At 41.3% G+C, this 15,398-nt stretch overlaps 1 protein-coding gene across 2 annotated transcripts; it reads right to left on the bottom strand.

The window, feature by feature from the left end:
* Positions 1-33: 33 nt before the first annotated feature.
* On the bottom strand, positions 34-15,398 carry pdcd4b (programmed cell death 4b). 2 transcript variants are annotated; one of them, XM_055917774.1, is made up of 12 exons: positions 15,294-15,398; positions 14,618-14,725; positions 13,966-14,277; positions 10,268-10,362; positions 9,986-10,099; positions 9,512-9,733; positions 3,079-3,176; positions 2,124-2,238; positions 1,596-1,703; positions 1,301-1,411; positions 930-1,069; positions 34-833 (listed from the first exon to the last, which is right to left on the bottom strand). In XM_055917774.1, exons 2-12 carry the CDS (start codon positions 14,658-14,660, stop codon positions 773-775), a joined length of 1,419 nt encoding a protein of 472 aa, XP_055773749.1. In that variant the 5' UTR covers positions 14,661-14,725; positions 15,294-15,398; the 3' UTR covers positions 34-772. The 2 variants fall into 2 exon arrangements, with proteins under 2 accessions (XP_055773749.1, XP_055773748.1); XM_055917773.1 differs by having other exon boundaries at positions 15,264-15,376.

Here is a 15,398-nt window from a genome sequence, read left to right as displayed (position 1 = left end):
CTTTCATCTCACACAAATACATTGACAATAACATACATTTTGTATAGCAATTTATTGAACTTTTGACAATCCGGGAGCAATTAAGACTTGGTACATTATTTCACAACAGTGTTCCCCAAATATAAAAATAAACATTCTGGACACCATTTTGTTGTGAAATGATCACAAACCAGATCCCAATCTATTAGCTTAACTTTATTAATTGCCTTGAGTAATGACATCTTTGAGTAAAAAAAAAAGAAAAAAAAAGTCAAGCACAGCATAGAAATAGACTAGTCTGGTACCCAGATCTGTTTGTGCCATCTTGCCCAAATTCATATGGTAGAAGTTGTGTAAAACAGCACAAACAGATCTTGAAAACAGGCTAGAAACAGACAGCAGCTGGTGAGGAAATGTGTTGCTTTGAACCAACGATCTGCACCCCTATTCATTAAAAAAACTTTATAAACAAACCAGTTTCATTCTTGTACAAACACTTTCATCTAGAACAAGAAAGGAGTGGCAGTGGAATAAAGAGAAAATATAAAAACAACATGGACTCGTTGAGGTGTGGCACTTTCTGGGTTTTTAGCTTATACATGTATACTCAAACACCTTAAATGGGTGTATCGTCTAACTTTTCTTCAACTAAAGAACAAAGTGCCACTTTACGCATTTTTTTTTTTTTTTAAATGTACATTCTTTCACTGTTAAGGAAAACGATAAGTGACATATGGATCATAGTAAAAAGTAGCTTCAGTTTTGCAGAACATCTCTGGCACAAAATGGCTTCTTAGTAGCTTTCCAATTTGAAGCGACCGCCGTCCCCCTCGCTCACAAATCTCTTCCGGCCCCTGTGAAAATAGCCAAAATCAGTACATCTCCATCAATCATAAAACATGGATGTGTGAGAGAGAGAAACAAAAATAGCAAATTAAAAAGATACTTACCGACTAGGACAAAGATCCCTCAGCTTTTCACAGATGAAGCCAGCACTGAAACTCTTGTCGACAAACTGCTCCAAGATGAAGTACGCACGAGGGACGTCGATGTTGATTTCAGCTATGTCCATGTAAACTCTTTCGTATCCCTGCAAACAAGACAATTATCATGTAAACAGTGACTTTCAATGTAATTCCAATGAAAAAAATGTGGAACATTTTATAGATCAAATCAATGGTAAACAAGGAGATGCAGTTGATTTTTAGGTAAAAAGTATCATATATCACATTGGTCCTCAAACCACAATAGTTTCAACACCAGGTAGCGCCATATGCACTGCAGTAGTATAATGTTACCACCAGGTGGCACCCAAGCTCACCCTTCTCATTTGGTCCACAGTGATGATGGAGGACACCCACAGAAACTTCAGCAGCTGCAGAACCATTTTGAACGTTTTCTCCCCTTTGGATTCCAGGACCATGACTATGGCCTATTGATAAGAGGAAGAAAAGACAAATAACTTTTCTTACAATCAACTAAGGAAAATTCAGTATGTCAGTCTGATATTCTCAAGCAAAACAACCCTCCAACAGTGAGTACATTTCCAATGCACCTACAGGTAATACGTTCATATAAAGATAAGTTAACAAGTTAAGTTAAAGGCCGTGAGTTACCTCATAGACAAACTCATGGTGGAAGTGAGGTACCTCCAGTTCTCTCAGACACCTCTCTGCTTCCTTGTTGTCTCCAGACAGAAGATACTCCTTCAGCAACAGGGTCATCTGATACAAGTAGAGAAAAGGGGATATCCAAAGTCAAAATATGCCCATTGTACACCGGAGGCTCATCGATGACAACAAAAAGGCCTGCTCACAGATAGGGAAAAGGAAGAACACATGAAACTAAGCCATTGTTCAGCAACGGCTGAGATATTCACGTGAAGGGTGGCTTGTACATCCGAGTAGCCGTAATGGACGTGTCGATATCATGTGATCACTGGAGACATCAGTTAAACTCTAAAGCAGGTCTTGATGACCTCACCCTTTCATAGTGAAAGCTCAATGAAATTACATTCCAATAACTTAATTTGGAGAACAGAACATACAGGATTTAAATAGCTGGCATACATAAAGGACAGAGCATAGAGAACACACACTTGACAAGCAGCTCATTCCGTCCTCTATAAAATGAGCAGGTCTCACCTCGCTGACGAGCTGGGTGACAGGTCTCTGACCCCCACCTGTTCCCCAGAGGTTGTCGATGCGCAGGCCGCCCATACCCATCTTCAACAGCACCGCCGCCCGGTCCAAGGCCGCCCTATATGGAAAAACACACGGCGACAAGTCAGTGTGGACACTCTCCTGTCAGAAGTCAATCATCCATCTCTACCTCTTTCATGGAATTATCCTTCCATTGGTCATTCATTCTTCTGCCCCGGTTTATACCCTCTCATTCCAAACTCCCATAAACCATCCCTCGGGATGTATTAGATTTCCATCATAAGTTCTCTCAATGCATTCATAGAATGAAGACATTTCATTACGTATACTCTGCCTAGCGACAAGCCACCAACTATTCTGTAATCCATGTATGACACTCCCCCAAAAGCTTCACTCATTGGTCTCTGTGAATACGCTCACCAAATTACAAGCTGAAACACTTAACATAACAACCCAGGGGTTCCCAAACGTTTTGGGGCCGGGGACCCCTTTGATAGCAAATTCATCAGGGACCCCCGCAATATCAGAACACAACTCCAACTTTAGAGTGTGATAAAAAAAAAGGTACTATGATTGCTGCAGTGCATGCTAAGTCTCAAGGCCTGGGAAAGAACATTTTAAAGGCCCCCCCTCTGCATCGGAGAACATTTTAAAGGCCCCCCCCCCCCTCTGCATCGGAGAGAACATTTTGCCGCTGTAAAGCCAATTTCCTGAAACTCCACACATTTTCCCACGAAGCAGGCAATTTTGGAGTAGAGTTGAAAAACTGGTATTGAGTTGAAAACTGAATCATTGATGGAGTACTGTACATCTGTGAGCCTCCCAGACCCTGTTGTGCCTATAAGGGTATACTGTAATCCCCCTCAACAGCTCCAGGATCATACCACATAGAAATGCGAGAAGGCGTTTCGTGTTTAATAATGACACCAACACATACCTTGCATGGACACAGTCGACTCTCCCCTTGTAGCCGTCTAAGTAGCTCTTGGAGAGGATCTTGTCTTTGACAGCCCGGGCAATGAATTGGCCGACGAGCTGAAAGACAAAAAGAAAACACGGTTAACACACACTGGTCTCGAACACTGTTCTCCCTGGTCCACCTAAAACGACAGAACAGGAAGTTAGCTCTGCCAACAGAGAAATCAAAATAAAGAGGACAGACTGAACTGTTGCCAAATAGCATGCCCATGGGCCTGAAATATCTTGACTGCAGCATCATGTAATCCGTTTGGAAATGAAGCGTCACGAACACATGTAAGCGCAACTGCATAGCAATAAACCATTATAGTACAATACACATTTTATAACCTCATTTGATAATAAATTACTGCAGAGGCAAATAAACAACAAATCACCTACATTTAGCATCAAAGTAGGCGAATGGAGAGACCAGAGGCTGGATGGATGCATAAACACTTGTGTTGTTTGGGATGAGGTGACAGTGGCAGTGTTTGTTGACATGAGTCAGAGAGAGAGAGCGTGACGGGGAGAAAGAAAAAAAAAGCCTGAGAAAAAGAGCTGGCCTTGCTGTTCTGGACAAAGCCTGTTGCTAACAAGCCATTGTGTCTGTGCAGACAAGAGAGCCCCAAACTCATCTGACCAGAACCAGTCTGGAAAGAGAGGAATGAGAGAGAAAGAGACTGCACAGTCAGGGGGAAGAACAGAGAGAGGGTGGCCTTGCAGGAAGTGAGAGAGAGAGAGAAAGTGTGAGAGAGGGATGATAAATAACCCTTTTATCAGCCTCCTACGCTGAGCTAGCATTTTGTGCCTGGCGCTGCCGAGACAATGAGGCGAGAGATCGCATGTCTGCTCTGTGTGGACGGGGAGAACAGAAAGAAAAGAGCTGAAACTCACCATCGCTTTCTTTCACAGACAGTCTCATCTACAGTAAACAGTACCACAGTGTTATTCAGTGAGGTACTTTACACAAGTAAAAATACTTTAAAGCACTACTTTAGACTTTTACGCCACTACATTCCTAAAGAAAATAATGTACTTTTTACATTTTCCCCGACACCCAAAAGTACTCGTTACATTTTGAATGCTTAGCAGGACAGAAATGGTCCAATTCACACATTTATCAAGAGAACACATGGTCATTCCTACTGCCTCTGATCTGGAGGACTCACTAAACACAAATGCTTAATTTGTCAATTATGTCTGAGTGTGCCCCTGGCTATCAGTAAATATATACAGTACCAGTGAAAGGTTTGCATATACTTTGATTTGTTCACCACTTTTTCAAGGGTTTTCTATATTTTTACTATTTAGAATAGTGAAGACATCAAAACTATGAAATAACACATATGGAATCATGTAGTAACCAAAAAAAAAGTGGTGAACAAATCAAAATATATTTTATATTTGAGATTCTGCAAAGTAGCCCCCCTTTGCCTTGACAACTTTTCACACTCTTGGCATTCTCTCAACCAGCTTCATGAGGTAGTCACCTGAATGCATTTCAATTAACAGATGTGCCTTGTTAAAAGTTCATTTGTGGAATTTCTTTCCTTCTTAATGCTTTTGAACCAATCAGTTGTGCTGTGACAAGGTTGGATACAGAAGATAGCCCTATTTGGTAACAGACCAAGTCCATATTATGGCAAGAACAGCTCAAATAAGCAAAGACAAAACAGTTCATCATTACTTTAAGACATGAAGGTCAGCCAATACAGAAAAGTTCAAGAACTTTTAACATTTCTTCAAGTGCAGTCATTGTAAATAAGAATTTGTTCTTAACTGGGCTTGCCTAGTTATATAAAATAAATAAATAACTAAGCCCTATGATGAAACTGGCTCTCATGAGGACCGCCACAGGAAAGCACGACCCAGAATTACCTCTGATGCAGAGGATAAGTTGATTAGAGTTACCAGTAACAGACACATCAACTGTTCAGAGGAGACTGTGTGAATTATGCCTTCATGGTCAAATTGCTGAAACGAAACCACTAAAGGACACCAATAAGAAGATACTTGCTTGGGCCAAGAAACACGAGCAATGCACATTAGACCGGTGGAAAACTGTCCTTGGGTCTGATGAGTCCAAATTTGAGATTTTTGGTTCCAACTGCCGTGTCTTTGTGAGACAGAGTAGGTGAACAGATGATCTCTGCATGTGTGGTTCCCACCATGAAGTATGGAGGAGGAGGTGTTATGGTGTGGGGTGCTTTGCTGGTGACGGTCTGATTTATTTAGAATTCAATGCAAACTTAACCAGCATGGCTACCACAGCATTCTGCAGTAATACGCCATCCCATCTGGTTTGCGCTTAGTGGGGCTATCATTTGTTTTTCAACAGGACAATGACCCAAAACACACCTCCAGGCTGTGTAAGGGCTATTTGACCAAGAAGGAGAGTGATGGAGCACTGCATCAGATGATCTGGCCTCCACAATCACCAGACCTCAACCAAATTGAGATGTTTGGGATGAGGTGGACTGCAGAGTGAATTAAAGCAGCAAGCACTCAGCATATGTGGGAACTCCTTCAAGATTGCTGGAAAAGCATTCCCGGTGAAGCTGGTTGAGACAATACTTCAACTGGGCTTGATTGAGCTTGCCTGGCGCAGTGGAACACACAAAGTGGAAACCTTGTCCACCTGGCACTCTAAAGCAAATGTATTTGAAAGCATTTCAAATACTGTTTAAACCCAGTTCTGTTATGCACACAGGGTACAGTACAACAGCATACATCCCACACAGTAGTGACACCAAAAAAAGCATTGTATCTGGGACAAATCATTCACCAAATATTGTAACGAATTAACTGTTATGGTAAAAACATATTGCTACAACAGTAGCTAAGATGGGGAGAAGTCTGTCCATAATAAAGCGCTGCTCTGCAGTCTTAACACTATCAACAAGGCAGGTCCCACAGGCCCTACTTTTGTCACACCTTGACTACTGTTCAGTCTTCTGGTCAGATGCCACAAAGAGGGACAGGAAAATGACAATTGGCTCAGAACAGGGCAGCACGGCTGGCCCTTAAATGTACACGGAGAGCTAACATTAATTATATGCATGTAAATCTCATGGCTCAAAGTGGAGGAGAGATTGACTTCATTACTGCTTGTTTTTGTAAGAAGTGTTGACAAGCTGAATGGACTGAGGTGTCTGTTTAAACTACTAGCACACAGCTCGGACACCCATGCATACTAGAGGTCGACCGATTAATCACAATCAGCCTTTTGACAGGGCAGCACGGCTGCAATCCACGAGGAAACTGCATGGAAGGCTGACCACCTGTTACGCGAGTGCAGTGTCAAAAGGACCTTGTGGCTGCAAGGAGCCAAGGTAAGTTGCTAGCTAGCATTAAACTTACCTTATAATAAAAACAACCAATCTTCACAGAATCACTAGTTAACCTAGTAATAGCATCAACTTGTAGTTAACTAGCTTGTCCTGCGTTGCATATAATCAATGCGGTGCCTGTTAATTTATCATCGAATCACAGCCTACTTCGACAAACAGGTGATGATTTAACAAAAGTGCATTCGCGGAAAAAGCACAATTGTCCCCTAACCATCAATGCTTTTCTTAAAATCAATACACAGAAGTATATTCTTTTAAACCTGCATATTTAGTTAAGAAATTCATGTTAGCAGGCAATATTAACTAGGTAAATTGTGTCACTTCTCTTGTGTTCAGTGCAAGCAGAGTCAGGGTATATGCAGCAGTTTGGGCCACCTGGCTCTTTGCGAACTGTGAAATCATTTGCCAGAATTTTACATAATTATGATATAACATTGAAGGTTGTGCAATTTAACAGCAATATTTAGTCTTAGGGTTGCCACCCGTTCGATAAGATACGGAACAGTTCCATATTTCCCTGAAAGAATAAACGTTTTGTTGTCGAAATGATAGTTTCTGGATTTGACCATATTAATGACCAAAGGCTCGTATTTCTGTGTGTTTATTATAATTAAGTCTATGATTTGATAGAGCAGTCTGACTGAGCGGTGGTAGGTAGCAGCAGACTCATACGCATTCATTCAAACAGCACTTTACTGCATTTGCCAGCAGCTCTTAGCAATGCTTGATGCACAGTGCTGTATGACTTCAAGCCCATCAACTCCTGAGATTAGGCTGGCAATACTAAAGTGCCTATTAGAACATCCAATAGTCAAAGGTATATGAAATACAAATGGTATAGAGGGAAATAGTCAACGCGTCATAATTCCTATAATAACTACAACCTAAAACATCTTAACTGGGAATATTGAACCACCAGCTTTCATATGTTCACGTTCTGAGCAAGGAACTTAAACGTTAGCTTTTTTACATGGCACATATTGCACTTACTTTCTTCTCCAAAACTTTTGCATTATTTAAACCAAATTGAACATGTTTTATTATTTATTTGAGACTAAATAGAATTAATTTATCTATTATATTAAGTTAAAATAAAAGGTTTCATTGAGTATTGTTGTAATTTTCATTATTGCAAATGAAAAAATAATAAATCGGCATCAGATTTTCTTGGTCCTTCAATTATCGGTCAACCTCTAAAGCATACCCCACAAGACATTACACTGCTGCTACTCTATTGTTATCTATGCACTCACTTTAATAACTATAACTACATGTACAAAATACCTGGACTAACCGGTGCCCCTGCACCGGTACCTAGGGTGGTATTATACATGTTGTATTGTAGATGTGTAGTGTTGTATGGTGGTATTATACATGTTGTATTGTAGATGTGTAGTGGTGTATGGTGGTATTATACATGTTGTATTGTAGATGTGTAGTGGTGTATGGTGGTATTATACATGTTGTATTGTAGATGTGTAGTGGTGTATGGTGGTATTATACATGTTGTATTGTAGATGTGTAGTGGTGTAGGGTGGTATTATACATGTTGTATTGTAGATGTGTAGTGGTGTAGGGTGGTATTATACATGTTGTATTGTAGATGTGTAGTGGTGTATGGTGGTGTTATACATTGTGTATTGTAGATGTGTAGTGTTGTATGGTGGTATTATACATGTTGTATTGTAGATGTGTAGTGGTGTAATATTGCTGTAGGGTGGTATTATATATGTTGTATTGTAGATGTGTAGTGGTGTATGGTGGTATTATACATGTTGTATTGTAGATGTGTAGTGGTGTAGGGTGGTATTATACATGTTGTTTTGTAGATGTGTAGTGGTGTAGGGTGGTATTATACATGTTGTATTGTAGATGTGTAGTGGTGTAGGGTGGTATTATACATGTTGTATTGTAGATGTGTAGTGTTGTATGGTGGTATTATACATGTTGTATTGTAGATGTGTAGTGGTGTAATATTGCTGTAGGGTGGTATTATATATGTTGTATTGTAGATGTGTAGTGGTGTATGGTGGTATTATACATGTTGTATTGTAGATGTGTAGTGGTGTAATATTGCTGTATGGTGGTATTATACATGTTGTATTGTAGATGTGTAGTAGTGTAATATTGCTGTAGGGTGGTATTATACATGTTGTATTGTAGATGTGTAGTAGTGTAATATTGCTGTAGGGTGGTATTATACATGTTGTATTGTAGATGTGTAGTGGTGTAATATTGCTGTAGGGTGGTATTATACATGTTGTATTGTAGATGTGTAGTGGTGTAATATTGCTGTAGGGTGGTATTATACATGTTGTATTGTAGATGTGTAGTGGTGTAATATTGCTGTAGGGTGGTATTATACATGTTGTATTGTAGATGTGTAGTGGTGTAATATTGCTGTAGGGTGGTATTATACATGTTGTATTGTAGATGTGTAGTGGTGTAATATTGCTGTAGGGTGGTATTATACATGTTGTATTGTAGATGTGTAGTGGTGTAATATTGCTGTAGGGTGGTATTATACATGTTGTATTGTAGATGTGTAGTGGTGTAATATTGCTGTAGGGTGGTATTATACATGTTGTATTGTAGATGTGTAGTGAGGTAATAATGTTATATGATGTATTGTATTATATGTGATATAAGTGCCTTAATGTGTTTGGACCCCAGGAAGCCTTGGCAACAGCTAATGGTGATCCCTAATAAATACCATGTTTGAACAGTGCGTCTGTTGACTTTATAGTAGCGATAGGAACGGTCAGGTGGCTATTGTAACTGTAAATCTCTTGTTTTATGACCCGCATATAGAATTTCCAAACAGAACATTTGCGTTCTGTTCTGAGATACACGGCTCTGGTTTGCATGCAGAACAGAACACAGAAGCACAACACAAGCATAAAAGACACCACATACACACACTGCAGGGCGCCTGCTAAGTCACGCAAACATTCACAAGGGCACACGGTCCTACACATTGGCCTCCACTGTCAATTAGACATGTTCACAGATACACCCAAACACTTCTATTCTTAGACGGCGCGATATCAAACACACTACCTGAGGGGCTCCAGGTGTGTCCAACACCAGGTCAGGCAGCTCCCTTAGTAACTTGTCAAATGAGCTCTCCACGTCTCTCCGGCTCAGCACGCGGCCACACAGGTCCGTCAACAGCCTGGACGTCAGCTCTCTGTGGCTGGCCTTAGCCTCCAGGGCCAGGCTCACAGCCAGCATGGGCACCCCGCTAGACATGGAGCCCAGGTTGAGTTCACCCAGGAGCTCCTACAGAGGGGAGAGAGGGGGATGGATTTTGGTCAGATGGAATAAAGAGACGGTCATGGGGAGAGAGAGAAGGTATTGGCCAAGAAGAGGGAGTGGACTCATAGGGTCATATCAGAGAAGAAGAACAGAGTTAATTCTGAAGGACGTAGCTGTCTACAGTCAGACAAAAGGCAGAAGCAGGTCCACCAGTGTTTAGGACACTAGAAGCACTAGTTCGCACTACAGAAAACTCAACCGTTGAAATTAACCTACCGCTACTTCATTGGTGTCGCCGTGTTCAAAGTACTCCTGCACGATGGGAGTGAGCGTCTTCTCAAAGTCCCCCTCCTCCAGCGGAGGAACCACCGTCTCATACACACAGTTCTCCTGTAGACACCAGAAAGCAAGGCAATGAAGCCGATCAAGACTGAATACCAAAATACTTGTATAGCATACTTAAGGCCCCGAGTTCTCATGAGCAGGTAAAACTCAGGATCCTAACTATACTGTACCTAACTCAGATGGTCATAGGTCCAATATAAAATGGTCCAATACCTGAGCTTCGTCATAGTTGGGGTCTTTGACGTCGACCTCCTCCAGGTCGTACACTTCTCCAGGTGGGCCCCACACCCCTTTGCCCCCCGCTCCACCTGACAAAGAACAAGGACAATGCCTGTGATGTTTTCAAAACAGAAACAGTTTCATGGTGCAAAATAGTTCATCTGTAGCAAAACAAAAAAAAAAATCATTATAATCTGGCAGTGCGATTTAAAGATGCAATATGCAGAAATCGCTCCGCCATTTCCTGGTTGCTAAAAGAGTTTGCGACAAAACAAGCAAGTATAGTGTAGAGAATCATTGTACCATCTAAACCACTGAAGTGTCTTTTCCATAGCCAAACATTTTGTATTTTCAACTGCAAAAACAAAACTTAACAGGAAGCATAGAAATAGCCACATATAATGAACATAAATATAAAAAGCAACATGCAAAGTGTTGGTCCCATGTTTCCATACGCACATCAAGCGTATTCTCCCAAATTGTGTGCACAAATTTGCTTACATCCCTGTTAGTGAGCATTTCTTCTTTGCCAATATAATCCATCCACCTGACAGTTGTGGCATAACAAGAAGTAGATTACAGATGCACCTTGTACTGGGGACAAAAAAAGGCCATTCTAAAATTTGCAGTTGTCACACAGAATGCCACAGACGTCTCAGGTTGAGGGAGCGTGCAATTGGGAAGCTGACTGCAAAAATGTCCACCAGATCTCTTGCCAGAGAATTAAATGTCCATTTCTCGACCATAAACCACCTCCAATGTCATTTTAGAGAATTTGTCAGTACGTCCAACAGGCCTCACAACCGCTGACCACGTGTAACCACACCAGCCCAGGAGCTCAACATCCGGCTTCTTCACCTAAAGGATCGTCTGAGATCAGCCACCCGGACAGCTGATGAAACAGTAGTATTAGTCTGTAATAAAGTTTTGTTTTTTTAAGTATAAAACTCATTCTGATTGGCTGGGCCTGGCTTCCCAGTGAGGGTGCCTATGCCCTCCCAGGCCCACCCATGGCTGCACCCCTGCCCAGTCATGTAAAATCCATAGATTAGGGCCTAATGATTTATTTCAATTGACTGATGTCCTTATATGAACTGTAACTTCGTAAAATCGTTGTTTATACATTTGTTCAGTATAAAAATAGCCACAGAATGCGCCTTTCTTCAGCAATGTGCGTTATAAAAAAGGGGCTACTATTGATGCATTGCCCAGATTAAGGTGAAGTCATCCCTAGACATTGGTCTTAGGGTCAGTTTCGCATTTATGATTTAGGGAAGGCAAGCTGATCCTAGATCTGCGTCACCCCAGAGCTTTCAAAAACATACTACTAACCAGTAGCCGATATGTGGTCCCCTGCAGTGGGTTGACATTACAATGCAGCCTACATTTGAACGGCACACAACCACTGTGCTGACAAAGGAAAGAAGGTCAACAGTACCCCATGTACAATATACAGCATGGCACACACACAGCAGCATTCTGTGCTTGAGACAGGATGTCTCCAATACAACTGAAGTGAAACACTGAACACCACCTTCAGTTCAAAAGGCTTTTCTCCAGAAAGACAGACAGAATATGACGTCATAGTGTCACAAAATACCACAGGCAGACAGAGATACTACTGATTGCGGAAACCAATATGAAACATTACTACAAACAGAAATTGGCCTAACTATATAGGGGTACAGATAAATAAATCATATTTCCTACAGACCTTTTATTTATCCATACCACTATGGTGGGCCTATAACTAGACAGGAACATGTGGTGAGCACAAAAATACCCCCTTACTTCCTCTATATGACACTTCCTATATAGTGTGTGTTGTCAGACAGTATAGCACTTTAAAGGCTCAACTGGTGACATAAACTACATAAGCCTATATGTTTTAAACACCCCACCCTGCTATAAGTCCCACCCAGTGTGTGTATGTGTGTTACATTCCTCCTGTATATAGCTCTGCCCCTTTAGAATGTTGTTTGTGCCATGGCTGATTCCGGAACATCATGTACCTATTACCCTTGCTACCCTGGGAGATTCCACCCATAGAATAGTTTGGGACGCTTCCAAAACCTTACACCACTTTAACAGGAGCCCCTAAACCACAGCGGGACCTAGACTTTGTTCCAAATGGCACCCCATTCCCTTTACTATAGTGAATAGGTTGCCATTTGGGACAGAAGCCCAGGCATTTACATTGACATCATGGCACAGTTCTTTAGTTACATAACAGAAATACATCTGTGCCAAGATGGTTCCTTTCTATCAGAAAATAACTAACTGTACTGTGCTGCAAGATGTTATTTTGGCAATGGGACTGACATCAAAGGCCAAGAAAGATAATGCGGTTTCATTTTATCAGATAAGAACCGAACTAACCAGTTCAAAAGGTGTCTCAGAACATGAGTACTGATCTAGGATCAGATTACCACCTTTCCACATAATCATATTCATTAAGATCTAAAAGGGCTAAACTGATCCTTTATCAGCACTTTTACTCTGAAAGTCACTGTCAATATGGAACCAGAGGTAAAACAGCTGGGGGTATGGCAAGCTACTCTAACCACATCCCAAATGACACCCTATTCCCTATGTAGTGCACTACTTTTGACCGGGGCCCATAGGGATCTGGCTAAAAGTAGTGCACTATATATAAAATAGGGTACTATTTGGAACACGCACTTTGACTCTGCTGAGAAGCAGCTTCCGCTCCAGTTATACATAACCGGTGAAGCGTCATGCATGTACAAGGTGATTACAAAGCAGTAAATAGCTTATCACCTTGAAGATTAATATGCAGGCAACTATAAGACTTAAAAATAGTCACTCATGTTATTGGTAAACAAGCCAAGCTAGTTGGAGATGTTGGCCAACATGGGAAGGTGAGGTGATGTTATCTACAACAAACCACCATGGTCTTGCTATCTAGGTTACTTTATTGCCTAGTTTGCATGTCTTTGGACAAATGCTCAATCTTGTTTCAGTTATCCAAATCTCTTAGACCAGATATTATAATGTGCTGAATTATGGAGCCTCTATAAGCAATACGATTTAAAACTTATTTTTCTTTCTTTTTGACTCCAGGAAGGATCATACATCACCCACAAATCATCTACAAAGTCAGTCACCTTCAAGGTCATAGGTCTAGTGGAAACTTCTAGGGGGGGGGAAAGCCTTCAGCAGATGGATGCCAAAAGGAGATAAGAGTTATGTTAATATAAGTGAGTGGGTTTAGATCAGCCTCACCCTGACTTTTTTTTAACATGCTAATTGGTTTATTACTGGGCTGGCAGTTGGAGACGCAGGGACAGATCTCTTGGGGACTAGATCCTGTGTAGCCTTGATTCCAGCCAATAAGAATATGATCTCTGGTCACGCAAGACTTGGACACATGACATTGTAACTCTGTAGGCAATGATGGGCTTGTTGCTTATCAAGTAATGCAGCAACAGTATTAAACCTGTTAGGTATTACATTATTCTAGAAATGTTAACATCCCATTACTGGTCTTTGGTAGGCTTCAGTGGCCTTACCTTCCCTAGCCGTGACTTCACGTGATCACAAGTAGGCCTGTGTTAACAACACTTCATTACATAACCACATAAATAGTCACTCCCCATTCCTTTCTCCGATAGTCCTCTTCCCTTTCATTTAACATGCTATGTTTTTAACATCTACATAACTCCCCATACCTTTCTTTGGAAGTCCTCGTCCCTTCCCTGCCCGAGACTTCCTGTCCAGCAGTTTGCTCTTGGGGCTGGTAGGGGGTACGGTACCGTTAGTACCCCGGGAGGGGTCCCCGTTATCGCTAAACGAGTCCCCTCTCCCAGAGTCTCTAGAAGAAGTCTTCCTCAGCCTCCTCTTCGCTTTGGCTTTGAGACGGGCCTCGTGGATACTGTTTGGTGCCGAAATCCAGTTGCCATTTATTTCGTTCTTGATGTTTTTGGTGATAATGCCATTCTCCTCTTCTCCCGATAGGAAAGAGTCACTCAGATCGTCTGCGTCTGTTGGCGGGGGGTGAAAGAGGTGGTGAAAGACAAGGTAAGAAGGCAGTTTGACTGATTGACCAGAAAACACCATTTGCAGATGTTATGGGTAACTATAAGGTCATTTGATGTTCACAATGCACTAATTGTCTTATAAACATAGTGTGTATATAATATAATGCATTATCACTTTAAAACTGTTATTCTCGACTATATAAAATGTAAGGCCAGCAGAATACAAATCATGATCAGTGGTTACAGAAAACGCTGCAGTCACTACAAGTTAGAATCACCAGTAATCACTGAGCTACTTCCGCATCAAAAGTCCAGACAGACTAGACTGGTAAAGATAACTTACCAAGGGGGTTAGCGTTCAGCCATGCCTCGCAGTCAGTTGCCATTGTTTAAAAATTGAGATTTGGAGCAGCGGAAATGCGTGCGAATAAAACAAAAATTATGCAGACACCTAAAATGATAAAATAACGTTTCAATTCATTTTGATGTGTATTAATTTCATTGGCACGTCAACATGTCCAGACAAGCCCCCCCTCACCTGACCTAATTCATGCATTGATAATCTCCAGACTGTCAACAAAATGTTTTTGGACAGCAGCACAGCAAATCACTTTTGTCAGTCAATCGCAAGCTCCTGCTGCGACGACGCACCACTACGCAGGCAAAACAATGCCCGCATCGCTGTGCAGAAATCAATGACGAGATATTACACGGTAAAAATGGTAAGCAATGAAACAACAAGCGTTAAATACAGCTTAAAGTTGATGCACTCTATATACAATTCATATTTCAGGGATAATTTGATTATTGTCATTAGCTTTGCAATTATCAAAGTTGAAGGCTGTCTCGGTTGTTGTCACTTGGCAGCCCAAGTCCCAAGCGACGGGAAAATGCACGACAACAACAAAGCCAGCTATATTACAGTAGGTAAAATCATTTATCGTCGGCTTAGAAGAGCTGCTCCATAATGTCATACATTAGCTGTTTACCTCTTGCGTGTCCAAAGGAAAATCACTGACCGTGTCTGCCGTTGATGTGGTTTTAAATTCTGTTGTTTTATGTTGTATACCCAGCAACACTTGGCATATAATTGTGTTTGAGATATCCGATTGGCTGACCTTGCA

This window comes from Salvelinus fontinalis, chromosome 3 (genome assembly GCF_029448725.1).
Source record: "Salvelinus fontinalis isolate EN_2023a chromosome 3, ASM2944872v1, whole genome shotgun sequence".
Classification (NCBI taxonomy): Eukaryota; Metazoa; Chordata; class Actinopteri; order Salmoniformes; family Salmonidae; genus Salvelinus; species Salvelinus fontinalis.
The sequence above is the reverse complement of the archived record's forward strand: the minus strand, read 5'-3'. Positions and strand labels throughout refer to the sequence as shown.

Bases quoted from the DNA above. Each gene is read 5' to 3' on its own strand.
- pdcd4b (XM_055917774.1), bottom strand. From the start codon at position 14,660: ATGGCAACTGACTGCGAGGCATGGCTGAACGCTAACCCCCTTG. The intron at 10,363-13,965 runs GTATGGGGAGTT...GTTCTTTGTCAG, and splicing joins ACGAGGACTTCCAAAGAAAG to GTGGAGCGGGGGGCAAAGGG. The intron at 9,734-9,985 runs GTAGGTTAATTT...TCCCCTCTGTAG, and splicing joins GCGACACCAATGAAGTAGCG to GAGCTCCTGGGTGAACTCAA.